Below are 13,429 nucleotides of genomic sequence, written 5' to 3' on the forward strand. Positions count from 1 at the left end.
AAAAAGAAGAATGGGCAAAAGGCGTTTAAAACGTGCCTTCCACTAAGCTCGCTGATCTGGCGACCGTCGGGGCCCGTCCACGTGAGGGACTGTTGGTCGGTGCCGGCTCCCCCTAGGCACGTCACGAAGAAGTTCTCCCGCGTGAACGTGCTCACCTCGGACTTGGCCGGCTGCAGGAAAAGCTCGCCGCGACATTCTGCGGCGACGAGAGAAAGAGAAAAAAATGCGAGAAACAGGTCATTAGTGCAGTCACTGAAGGTGTGACTAACTCGATGGCACCGGCCGTTAAAAACCAGTGCATAGATTCGAGCCTGGCCAGGTACGGCCTCCAGTGGGTGAGTCTCAGACCCGAGTATGGCCTGTGCGATCAAGCTCTACGTACGATCGACATGCCCTTGCCGCGCAATACCATACAAGACATGAACATGAAAAAAACAAAATTCAGATTGCGACTGGTATATTATCCACCGAGAACGCCTTAATACACGGGGCGCATTCTTATGTCTTATATGTACAGTCATGGACAAAAGTTTGCGGGATGCGGATGCGCGGAAAAAAATTATTTGTGCGTTTCCTCGTTAGCCAGTCAGATAGAATCCGTATAGCAGATGGAGCACGCGTGTATCCTCATCCTCCTATGCATTTCACTGACCTGCTTTCAGTGACCGCTCCAAAATAATTTTTTTTCCGCAAATCTGCATCCCGGAAACTTTTGTCCATGACTTTACATGCCAGTGTAGCTTTACCCTACGCGAAGGGCTAAATGCGACATGTGAGAAAGAAAATTCTTAGGACTCGACCGTTTCCGAACGTCGATCCCCGCTGTTTCAGAAACCAAGGCCAAAGTTTCATGAGTCGCTGCCCAGTTTCTTACTTAGCCTGCCCTAGAATCTCATTCAGCTCTTTTCCGCCCTTTACCGTCAATCCTTCTGCGAAACAGAACATGAAATTCTGTGTGTAAAACTTCCGACAACAATAGCGCAACCATCGATAGCACATCGACCGGGTGGAAATCCGCAATGCACCGATGGCGGTGGGGAAACGGGTAACGAAGAGAGAAGGAGAGAGAGAATACGGAAAGTGCAGCAAGAAACCAAATGAGTGCAGAAGGGAGTGAATTGTGGTCAAACGCAACGACATAGCATGGAGAGGAAACGAGTACAGAACGAATAAATTCAGGGAGTTCCGCGAACGGCGTCCGCGATCGTTGCCACAGTGTTCGCGGAAAATAGCCCCGGGGGCAATTCATCGGTACGAACCCGCCGGCAGTGCGCGGGCGCTCCTCGGTTCCCGGGAAGAACCCTCTTTCGCCGCCGGACCGCTTGAGCCGCGGAGCAGGCTGCTTTCGTTTGTCCATTTTTACGACGCATTTTACAGTCCTCAAGCTCCGCCTCGTTCTCTCTCTCGCTCCTTTTCTTTCTTACCTTTCTTTTTTTGTATTTCCACTTCGAGAGAGAGAGAGATGCCGTTCTCCCCAGAGAACCGTACTTAGGCCGCCGTGTTACGCTACGCTGGAGTTTAACTGCGTCCGCAGTAAAATCGGGACAAAGGGAAAATTTTCCATGACAAAAAGACAAAGATAGAGAAGCATTGGTTGCGGGCGGTAGAGCCCGCATTTACAGTCGGGCGAACCCGGGCGTATGGTTCAGTGGAGGGGCGAGAAGCGTATATACGCTGTCGAGCTTGGAGCGAGAACTGCTGCCGCAGAAATGGCGGCCAGCAGAATGGAGGGGGGGAGAACAGAGGCAAATTGCTCCGACGGCTACGCGTATGGAAAGGCCCGATAGCAACACTCTAGCGCGCGAACAAAGCAAGTTCAAAGATGGCGGACCGAAGAGGCCTATTAAAGAGAGGAAGCCGCACACAGTTTTTCCTTCTGTGTTCAGTTAAAATAATAGTAACAGTAAAGGTCCCCGCACCACCTAGAAACTAGAAACTCAGTAAGGCAGCATCACAAATGCAACCTTGCTTAAAGGTCTCCAGGTCGTCAGTTTTGCTTCGGAGATGTGTGGTGAGGAGAATTAGAGTCCTTACTTCTCCAGGCGTTCAGGCCACTTAACGTAAGCCATAAAAGTGAGAGAAGTGTATTAGTCAAAACAGGAACGTGGAGCGGGTTTCCAAAGGTGAAATGATTGGCTCGTTGCTCGTGTACAGATAGACAACTCACAATTAAAGCGGTGCTGGCGTAACAGGCAAGACGCCCACCTCGCACTTTCGGGGCCCTTCGCTTGCCGATTGCTGCTTGCCGAGTCAGGCACGTTATTCCTTGCGTCCACAAAGTTTTTTTTTTTAACAAACGCCTGCAGTTATGAAGGGAAATATCAACGAACAAACGAACTGTTCGTCACGCAGCCCGGAATTAACAGACGTGTGCAGCGTAATTCTGAATGCGAACTACACAGCGCACCATTGAATCTCAATTGCAATGCGCCCCGGACACGTGCGTCCTGGAAGAAATTAAAATTCCTCACCAAAGCCACGCTCCATAAACATATGACGGCGGCCATACAGTACGTCTCGTACTTAGAGCGTGGCCGCCACGCTTCACGGCGAAGCGCTGTCAGCGCTGCGGTCACACGTTGCCTAAGGCTCCTTGCCGTGGTCTTTCCATGTACAGGAGACCGACTTTCGCTAGAGCCAGGCAAAGCCCAGAGTCGTATTCACAGTGGCATGGTTATGAGGCACCGAAACAGGCGCCAACGATATCTGTCGTTTTCGGCACCCTTTGAAGCATGGAGCAAAAAAAAAAAAAAACCGGAGGGAGCGCGACGCCAAGCAGCCAGCATTCGCTAGCAAACTGCTCGTAAAGCCGCTCCCTCCGCCTTTTTCGATCGCGCAGTCAGTCCCTAAGGTTTTGGCGTTGGTATGTTTTAGCGCGCGCGTCTGCGCGGCCTGTGGAGCGGGCGTCTACAGCAAGGAGACTGACCTGTCAGTTTGATCCCGTGGTGTGATCATAGGGGAACGACTCTCTCCCTTTTACTTTTTATGACTACGCTTCAAGGCTGTCGCCGGACGCTCCCTCCTGAGTTTTTTTTCCCCTCATGTTTTGAAGATATCAAGCGCACACGATAAGATCATATCCGGACCGAGAAAGGACATGACGCAACTTCCGGCAGCGCAGATCGGATATACGAGACCCACGCGCCCTTGTCGCCATCCCCAATCAACGAGCACTCGCTGCTAGGATAAACAGACGGAGAAGACGAAAGAAGGGACCGAAAGGAGAACGGAGAAAGTGAGGATTCGTTGACGTCGAATCCTCGGGCAACGCACGCGCGAACGCACTCACGTTGAAGCAATTCCGATCGAAGGCACGCACCCGCGCTCATAGCGTCGAAGATTCCGTCCGGGCTGCTCGGGCGCCGAATCAGTGCCCGGCGCGTTTCCGGCTCTTTGACCTAACGACGCCGCGGGGATGCGTTTCCGACGGGAAGCACACACACACACACACGCACAAAAAAGGGGGGTTGTCTCCTTTACGGACTGCTTGCAGAGTTCTATACGACGTCTCAGCGGAGAGGATGTGTTTGCATTATGAACACCCAGGATCCTGCCGAGCAGCAGCCCGACGGGTGTTTGCCTCCCGTGCTGCTGCTATACCGTTCTATATACCCCGTCTCTCCCCACCACGAATCATTCTTTCCAGAAGAGCTGTGCAGTGCTGGATCCCGATCGCCGTCCCCGATCCCATGTTTCGGCTGAGAAAACAAAAACTCGCCCTGCTTAGCCGGTGGCTCAGTGGTTAGGGCGCTCGACTACTGATCCGGAGTTCCCGGGTTCGAACCCGACCGCGGCGGCTACGTTTTTATGGAGGAAAAACGCTAAGGCGGCCGTGTGCTGTGCGATGCCAGTGCACGTTAAAGATCCCCAGGTGGTCGAAATTATTCCGGAGCCCTCCACTACGGCACCTATCCTTCCTTTCTTCTTTCACTCCCTCCTATATCCCTTCCCTTACGGCGCGGTTCAGGTGTCCAAAGATATATGAGACAGATACTGCGCCATTTCCTTTCCCCAAAAAACCAATTATTATTATTATTAGCCGGTTGTCCTTTCCTTCAAGCCCGTCGCGCCGCTATGCCCCTGCCTCTAATCTCGTTTGTGTGCCCGATCACGATATACGAACTGCAGTGGCCGGCAGAGATGATGACGCGTAGTCGCCTGTCGCTCGCAAGGATTCACGTATCGCGGAGAGCGTTGCTGGGAATCTGCTGGTTTCAGTTGGTCCCAACAAGAACCTGGCTGGTTTTGGCTGCGCCAGCTGGTTCCAGCAACAGAGCCTGCTGGTTTTCAACTGGTCCAACTGCTCCCAGCAAGAACCTTGCTGCTTTTCTACAGAAGCAACTGGTTCCAGCAGAAACCTGCTGGTCCCAACTACACAGTTGCTGGTTTTGAACTGGGATTTGCTGGTTCCAGCTGATAACTTTTTTGCTGTTCAGTTTGGAAAACTTTTTCCACTGCTTGGATTAATGAAGCTCTGTAGCTAAATTTTAAGCTAAATTTCTTCAACTGTGCCCGCTATAAATTGCGCACATTATATATATATATATATATATATATATATATATATATATATATATATATATATATATATATATATATATATATATATATATATATATATATATATATATATATATATATATATATATATATATATATATATATATATATATATATATATATATGCAGTTTGTTGTTGCTCTTGTCGCTGCTTGTCGACTGGGGTCTGGAGCTGTACGTGTGCTCTTGCTATATAGGCAAACATCTGCGTGGTCCTGCAGGGTGACTGTTGGTTTAGAGTAGGTTCCAGCAGATGCTGGTTCCAACAGCTATTGGTTCCAGATTCCCAGTTAGAAATTTTCACCTCGGACGGAGATCAGTGAGCATTGTGGTGCCCGAATACCACGTCACTATATAATTTTTTTTTAGTACGACATGAAAGGTCTCCAGTGGGCTTATGGCAGGAAAACAAAATCATATATCCATACTGTAACTTAATACTTCCTTAAGTAACCCACAACTACAACAACATGAATTTTTAAGCAGCGTTTACCAGCCTTGGAGCAGCGATAAGCAGCTCTACATGTAGTTTTTCTTTTTCTGGGAAGCGCAACGAAGCCTGTCCAGAGCAAAAGTAGAGCGTAGTGAATAGTTGCTTTCGTATGCCCTCACTGGTTAAATTTCAGCGACCAGATGTCCGGAACGGCCTCAAAAGCTTTCTAAAGCATTATATGCATGTCAGCAAAGCGTTTTAGATGTTGCATCCATAAGCCACTCTCTAGAAGGGCATTATCGAAATCAATAAAAGTATTCTCGGCATATATGAGGACATACGCACTTTTTATACCTGCGCTGTTTTTACATGCACTTCCTACGGCGGGGCACCGAACGATCAAGCGATCAATTCTTTTTCTGCATCTTCTTCTTAGAGATCCACATGTTGTTGTTGTCTCAAAAACAATGCCACATACCCACGGTGGGGGATTGGCCAGGGTTTGGTGCGGATCCAAAAAGTAAAAAAAAAAAACTCATCCAGGTTTATCTCAAGCGGCTCATAAACATACAGGAATCTGAGAAAAAAATCACAAATTTTGAGAGATCTTGAGGAAATCGGAATGAAAATCGAGGAAACAAAGCGGTGTGGTTTGAATAACTAAATTTTAAAGAATTAATCAGACAGAAAATAATTTTGAGAGAAAAGTAAAGACATCGGGAAGTTAACACAAAAAATCTCCCGGTTTCAATAATGTACTTGTGTAGAAGCTGACACACCTGCTCAATGGCACGCCCTTTGGCTGTTGCACCGAAGGAGAGGAGGACGGGAAGGGTAAACGGCAGCCCTGTTTGAGCGAGAGGATTTTCCAAAAACTGAATTCTCTGCTGCGGAAACCGCCAGCAGTAGAGGATGGAACGATCTATCGTTTCAACGTCCGTGCATGACGCGCATAGATGCGACGGCGTGAACCCAGAACGGCATAAGTATATATTAAGGCGAGAAATCTTAAATCGCAACAGCGTCATGGAAACCTCGCATTGCCTTGATGCGCAAGAACGTATGTTCTATGGGAATTTTAAATGTTCGAAATCCGCTGTACCAAGGATAGGCTCATGGCTCAGGTACCGGTGCATTTGGTAACGTTCATAACGAGACGTGGTCAGCAGGGTGAGGTTCGGAACGACATGGGCAACAGGTCCATTGATGGCTGATTTCGCTAAGAAATCAGTCACCGAATTTGAAGTAATGCCACAGTGCCCTGAGATCCATATAGATGACATTGTATTCTACCGTCCTCTTCTTCATGCACTTCATCTTTTGAGTCTGCCTGGTCATCATTGTAAAATGTCAAGGCATTCCAGTAAATCCTGAAGGGGTGGTCCTATTAATTCTTCGAATTGAGTAATAAAGACACAAGGGGTGTGATCAAGCATAATATACTTAATATTTCAAGATAGGAGCAAGTGTTTGATAGAACACTATTTGCACGTTATCCTGTCTCGCATTTCATGTCACTGCTTAGGAAACTAATGCCTGGCACACTGAAAGTGGGCTCCACAAGTGGACAAATGACTGGGCCTATTCGGTTACGCATATATCCGTGCAGCTGGCGATACGTGCGCATTCATAATCAGGCAACCTGCATTATGAGCTCACGCGGGCTTGTAATCACGCGTAAGCAAGGTGTTGCAAATACGCGCAAGAGATCAAGATGTCGCAGAGCTGCGCCTGTCAAAATTAGGGCCAGCAGGGAACTATGCAAGAGCGACCGTAAGCGCTCATTCGCACTTTGTTGTCCGGATCTGCCTTCTACTTGTACAAGCAGGTTGAGCGATCAAACCTAACGCAGCTGGGTATTTGTTTACTTTTGTGCACGAAAAAGAAAACTGCCCGCTCGGCAAAGGCGCTAGCTAGTTTCTGGAGCTGCCGAGGAGCGGCGCCACGTTTCTGGGTCAGGATAGGCTCTGGATAGCTTAATAATAATTGGTTTTTTGGGGAAAGGAAATGGCGCAGTATCTGTCTCATATATCTTTGGGCACCTGAACCGCGCCGTAAGGGAAGGGAAAAAGGAGGGAGTGAAAGAAGAAAGGAAGAATAGGTGCCGTAGTGGAGGGCTCCGGAATAATTTCGACCACCTGGGGATCTTTAACGTGCGCTGACATCGCACAGCACACGGGCGCCTCAGCGTTTTTACTCCATAAAAACGCAGCCGCCGCGGTCGGGTTCGAACCCGGGAACTCCGGATCAGTAGTCAGCGCCCTAACCACTGAGCCACCGCGGCGGGGCCTGGATAGCTTGCCCATTCCGCGTCTCGTGGTGATTGGGGAGATAACGCGAAAACGCATTTTGCTATCTCTGACATTCTAAACAACAGCTTCCCGGTGAGTGCGGAGAAACTTGGCGCGGGGGGGGGGGGGGGGTGAGTTTGGAGCTGGGATTCGGAAAAGGTACGAGTCGGAATGGTTTGAACGTGTCGGCAGTACTAGAGTGCGTGCGGGCTATCAGCGTAGTCCTCTAGATGCTCGCGAGTCCCAGCGCCCGCGCCAGGGTGGTGTGAGAGCCCGGTCACACGGCAGTCGCTCGTTGGCTTTTATCAGTTTACAACGATAAATGTACGACTCTTCGTTCGAAAAGGTGCGGTAAGCCGCCAACGGAACCTCCAGTGTTCCCCTGCTGGCCAAGAGAATTGAGAGATTTAGCATAGGGGCGACATAGCGTAGACGTATACCAGATTTGCGGAAGCCTCCTGCGCACACGCAGTGGCAAGGCAGAGTAAGACCGCTGCACGTGCGCAGGCAGCGTACTGGTGTAGGTCTGCACTAGCACGTCTCCACTATGCTAAATCTCTCTAATGTCGGCTACGTGGTCCGGCGAATGTGCGCTCTAGGAGACGCACGTGACCCAAATATGCCTCGCCCACGCGTGCCTTGTAGCGGCCGCTCTCGTGAAGAGGGAGAGAAAAAGAGAGTGTGAGGGGAAAGTAGAGTTGTTGTTCGCGGTCATCTTCGGTTTACGGTAGTCAGCGGAGCCTGAAATGTGTTGAGAACCTCGAGCTGAGTACATACGTATAACCTCGTGGCAAGGTAGATTCGATAAGCTTAACACACGCCATTGCATCAATCGCAGTGAACAATGACATCTGCAACGACGTCACTGCATGGAGATGACGCAGATCATGACCAGTGCAGGAGGAGAAGGTGCAAGTGCGTACAGTGGGACATTGATCGTGAGGCAAGAAGAACGCGAGGCTAAAAAAAGTGACATCTTTTTTTTGTCACTTTTTGACCCCCCCCCCCCCCCCTCCTTTTTTTTTGTTTCGAAGCTCCCTCGCAATTTCCGCAGCCAGTAAACAAACGAGCAGCTCACCAAATGCGTTTCGAAGTTTCCGCTAGCTCAAAGCTGCTTCATGATATACTGGTCCAGCAACGCTCCTACAAAATATAATACATCCAATTTCCCAATTCCATGAGCAGCTCGCGCAACTTTCTCTATTGTTGACGTCCACATTACCTACAATATCTCTGAGCTATGAAGGCGCGGGCCATACGGTTCGTTGAAAACTGGCGACGCCAGATACTCCTCTTAATTTTAGCCTAATCTGCCGCTCCACGTGCACGCTTCAATTCTTTGGGCGCCGCTGGGAAACAGGGAAAACTCTCGTAGACTATAAGAAAACAGACTTTAATCGATGCATCATCAGCTGCGCGGAGACTGGCAGAGACGACGACAGGAGCACGGGCCCGCCAACGACGCTGCTCTGCGGGCTTCTACGGCATACACCAATATAGGCCCGACGCCTCCTGGAAATGTGCTGGGCAAACTAATTAACGCGTTCGCCGGCGCCCAAGCCGTACCACCACTTTACACTCGACTCAATTAGAACACGGGGCCCGTCCGCGCATATATAAGCGGGGACGCCCCTGCCTCCCATGGATTCAATTACGAAGCCAGCGGCGCGACGTTACAAAGACGGCGGGGGTGCAGAGGCCGCTTCGCGCGCCGGCCCGACTCGTTAAATCGAAGGCGGTCCAGCCGCGACAATGGCCGCCGATGAGCGTGTCGAGACAGGAGCGACGCGCCTAAAGTTGCCTGTCCCTTCCAATCTTCCCGGCGCTTTAAGCGGGCGCGAGCTGAGCGCCGACAACTTTAAGGAAGCGCGATTGATAAAGTTAGTTCGCAAAACTTCGAAGGAACGATTGGCTGCGCCTTTATTGGGCGCCTCCGTATAAAGCAGACTTTCCTACTCGCCTACGGGCCTGCTTCGGTGGCTAGATTAGCGAACTGCGATTAACACTGATTTTCTAAAAAGACGTACACCGTGACACGGGTCGCGCAGGGAAGTAAACGTGCAGAGCAAAAAGGGGATCCAAAGAGTTCGCTGATTTTTTTTTTTTGTAATTATTCTCCCCCGAACAAAAATCCAATCCACGCGAAGTCTCCGAGAGTTCCTTGCAGCATCGATGAGTCGGAAGGACGTAAAGATAAGAAACCGCTGGCCCCTAGAAAAGAGTGCGGAATTTTTTGACCTGCTGCATTGTTTTTTTTTCAGCCTTACTTCTACTCGCACTGCAGTGGTTTTCAACTTATTCTCCGTGCTGAACTGATCATCTGGCATTCAGTAACGCATTCAGTAACAACCCCGCCGCGGTGGCTCAGTGGTTAGGGCGCTCCGCTACTGATCCGGAGTTCCCGGGTTCGAACCCGACCGCGGCGGCTGCGTTTTTATGGAGGAAAAACGCTAAGGCGCCCGTGTGCTGTGCGATGTCAGTGCACGTTAAAGATCCCCAGGTGGTCGAAATTATTCCGGAGCCCTCCACTATGGTACCTTTTCTTCCTTTCTTCTTTCACTCCCTCCTTTATCCCTTCCCTTACGGCGCGGTTCAGGTGCCCAACGATATATGAGACAGATACTGCGCCATTTCCTCTCCCCCAAAACCAATTATTATTATTCAGTAACAAACATATCAAAGACAAGATTTCGTATAGTGTGCTTGCGTCCTGTGGGTGCTTTTTTAAAAAAATCTACTTCGACATGTTCATGTGCGACAGTCCAGGGCGCATTACATTGCAAGCAGCCATACAGACAGTTAGGGTCATTACTGGAAGTCATTTGTGAGTCGGGTACTTCGCGCCGACCAAAACGCTTCACCCTCGCTGCACTGCCTGGGCAGTGTGAGTGTCAATCTGAGCGCAGTATAGATTAGCAATCATAAAGATCCGGATACTTCCTAGTGGACTGCCACACTCTTGAGCGCGCATACTGCAGTGCCTGTGCGCCATAAGCAGTAAAACTCTTCGCTAGTGCGGCGCTCAGTGCTTCAGCCCCGTTCGCTGCAGCGAGTGCACAGCCGTCCTGCCCCGCCGCATCAAACTGTCATGAGACGAGCCAGCAGAGCAGAAGTCGAGACGACCATCAAATAAGCATCAGGCACCATGCACCGGTGCGAAAGCAACCCCGGAGAGCACTGAGAAAGCCCGAGACCGAGAGTCTCCAAACGCAGACAAGGAGAAAGAAAACGGGCGCATATGGAAGGCCGGGTTTTGAAAGACAGATCGCCGGAAACGGAGGGAAAGGAAAGAGCAACGCCAGCGTCGATCAATCTTCGCTGTGCGTACTTTAATCATTTCCAACTCGCTTCGGTTCTTTCTCCTCGGAGGAGGTTCGGGAAAGAAATACTTAAGGCTAGAGCCCTTGGAGCGTAATGCGCAATGAATTCGTTGGCCAAGCTCTACTCGGGCACACAGAAAAAAAAGTACTAAATTCCATATCAGCTCAAGTACGTAACATTCGTGATAAGCATCTTGCTGAAAATATCTTCCCACTCTTTCCATCGAGCCAGCACAGCGAAGGTGGTGAAGATGAGTAACGCCAGCGCATTGAAAGCATTGCAGAATGCTGAGGGAGCGAGCGAGCATTTGTTCAAGAGAACGGGGGGGGGGGGGGGGGGAACGACGGGAGAGCCGAGGCGTGAATAATGGACGCGCGGCCGATCGCCTCCCCGAGCTCGCTCCGGGGAGGGCACTGAGTGATCTGGCGGGAGAGGTTCCTTCCTCGCTGAGGGCCGACACACACATGCACGCGGTGAGAGCGCGAGGATCAGTTCCAATAAGGGCTTTCGGACTCGTTTCATCAGTGCCGGCGGTGGCGGCGGATCGGGACGGACTGCAGCGCCGGCCCCAATTTCGCAGCCAGCTCCCCGCGGCGGCAGCTTCTTCCCCCCTCTCCCCCTGGCAGAGCTGGACGCGTTGGGCAAGCGACGACCGAGGCTGTGCCAGCGTCCTTCGAATCGAGAGAGAGAGGGAGAGAGTTCGGTGCTCCACGACAGGACGCCGTCTCGGATCAATCTTGTGCCACGCGCGCCGTGTCATGAGAACCACCGCCGTGTCTCGGCTCCGGCTTTTGAACAAAACTGTGCGGAGGGGCTAAGGCTTCGCGGGAGGAGAGAGAGAGGGAGAGAGAAATAGAAAGAGAGAGAGGGGAGCGTGGTGGCCCATCGATGAGCAATGGTCGTGTTTAGTGTGTACAAAATGCCCAGCATTTGCAAAATATACTTAGGTACAGCTGCCCACACGAGCCTTTCCCTGCACTTCAGAGCACTGCATCCGGGCCCGTGGGCCTGCACATGTGTTTTTTTTTTTAATTCGAGGGCTGTCCTTGATAGCAAGCCGATACAGCCGATACGTCGCCTTCTAGAAGCAGGCTGATCCGTTTCTATGCACCCGTGCCTCGGAGACAGTCACACACAGAGCTGCCACTGTGAAAACCAGAAATGACTCAGGTGAAATATATGGATGAGAAAAAAAGGACTCTCCGCGAAAAAAATATGTTAGCATAATTCTGTTTTTCGCAAAGGAATTCCCTCTAGATAAGCTGAAAAAGGACAGAGGGCGAAAAAAAAGCTTGAAAGTGCCTGCTACTCAATTTGCTTCACAAAGCACCTCAAGCCCTAGGCGTTCTGCAGAAAGAACGATACAGAGCCGATTGCATCCACGAAGCTTCTAAACTAATCCCGCAGGCTATACAACTTCTTTTTGCGTATTGCTCTGGGGAATGCCGCGTCGCGAGAAAGTGCCTCAGAGGAAACGTGTTGGTACCCTCTCCCTCTTTTTCTCGCTCACACGCATAAAAAGAACGAAACAAAGAAAGCACGAGGTCCTCGAACTAAAACTTGCTTCGCATCGTTTTAAATTTTTGCTGAGGAAAGCTATTGCCCTGTCGAAATTGTGAAAACGTCGCGTTTAGTTGCAACACAGCTGTCTCGGTCGGTTTCTTTCACCACAAGCGATAACTCGCATCGGACTCTTGCAAGCCGCACAGCGAAGTGGATTTCGACAGTTAGCCCTGTGGGAACAGAGGCGGTGTTCCGCAATTCAACTCGATGCGCGCAAGCCGCGCAACCGCGACTGGGATTATGACTTCTGAGCAGTGTACCCAACAAAACTCCCCCTTCCTAGCTTCCATTGTGAAATTGCAAAGGCAAACAGATTACCAAGAAAGAAAAATCGTCCTGTCACATTTCACGCCGCGATGAATTCTGATGGTGGCGAAAGAGCTCACACGCAGTTCTCGTTGCTGTTATTCTTACTCGCGCTGATGCAGACCTCGCTCCTAACATGTTTGCGGACTGACTTGCCAGAATCTAAATAAAAGCAAGCACAGGCGCAAGGAGATCAAACTAGTCAAGAGTAGTGCAGTTTGTTTGAAAGGAACCTTATTACTGATGTGCTGGCTGATTTCCTTTACGTTTTTCGTACTTTTCCTCTAGTCTTTTTCAATGTAATGGCTCTTTTTTCCCTGCATTTTCTGCATGAATTGCACTCGTTAATGACAGTCATTTATTTACTGCTTAATCAATAGAGTAATTTATTATTGATTGATTGGTACATTGATCGACAGGTCTATTAATGGCTGATTTATTGAATGACTTCCTGATCCAAAAGCATCGCTGTAGGCTATGAGGCAAGCCCTAGCGCCAGGCTCGGGATTGATTAATTGATGAAAACTTTATTGACAGCATTCAAAGTAGGGAGGATGGTGAATCAGATGGCCGGACCACTCGGGCCCCGACGACCTTCACGGTCCAGGCCACTACCGCCGCTTGAACGGCAGGGCTAGAGCTGTACATCACTGCTTCCCACTGCTCCGTGATGCGAATTAGTGCGTGGGGTCGATATTTTCGGACATGCCCTCAGAATGTGGGTTCGTCGATCATTTTCGAACACCCGTGGTTCTTATATCATGCATCCTAACATACACTTGAACACGTACACACCGCAGCCAAGAAGGTCGGCTTTCAATCCCCCGTCATCGCGGATCCCAGCAATTCGAAATGCCATCATAAAGAAGTGTTTCCGTGTCCACAGTAGATCGTTGGAAGGAATCAAAGACGACGTCCCACTCCAAACATCCGTAGCGCTGGGAATCGTACGCCG

General features: G+C 50.2%; 1 protein-coding gene across 2 annotated transcripts in view; it reads right to left on the reverse strand.

Moving 5' to 3' along the window:
• LOC144136586 (fasciclin-2-like) overlaps positions 1-13,429 on the reverse strand; it is a 568,432-nt gene that overhangs the window by 12,553 nt on the left and 542,450 nt on the right. For both annotated transcript variants that reach the window (XM_077669044.1, XM_077669045.1), the window contains exon 2: positions 37-196. In XM_077669044.1, coding sequence (XP_077525170.1) covers positions 37-196 — 160 coding nt within the window. The remainder of the gene's footprint in view (positions 1-36; positions 197-13,429) is intronic.

The sequence above is a fragment of the Amblyomma americanum genome, chromosome 6 (assembly GCF_052857255.1).
Source record: "Amblyomma americanum isolate KBUSLIRL-KWMA chromosome 6, ASM5285725v1, whole genome shotgun sequence".
NCBI classification, from domain to species: domain Eukaryota; kingdom Metazoa; phylum Arthropoda; class Arachnida; order Ixodida; family Ixodidae; genus Amblyomma; species Amblyomma americanum.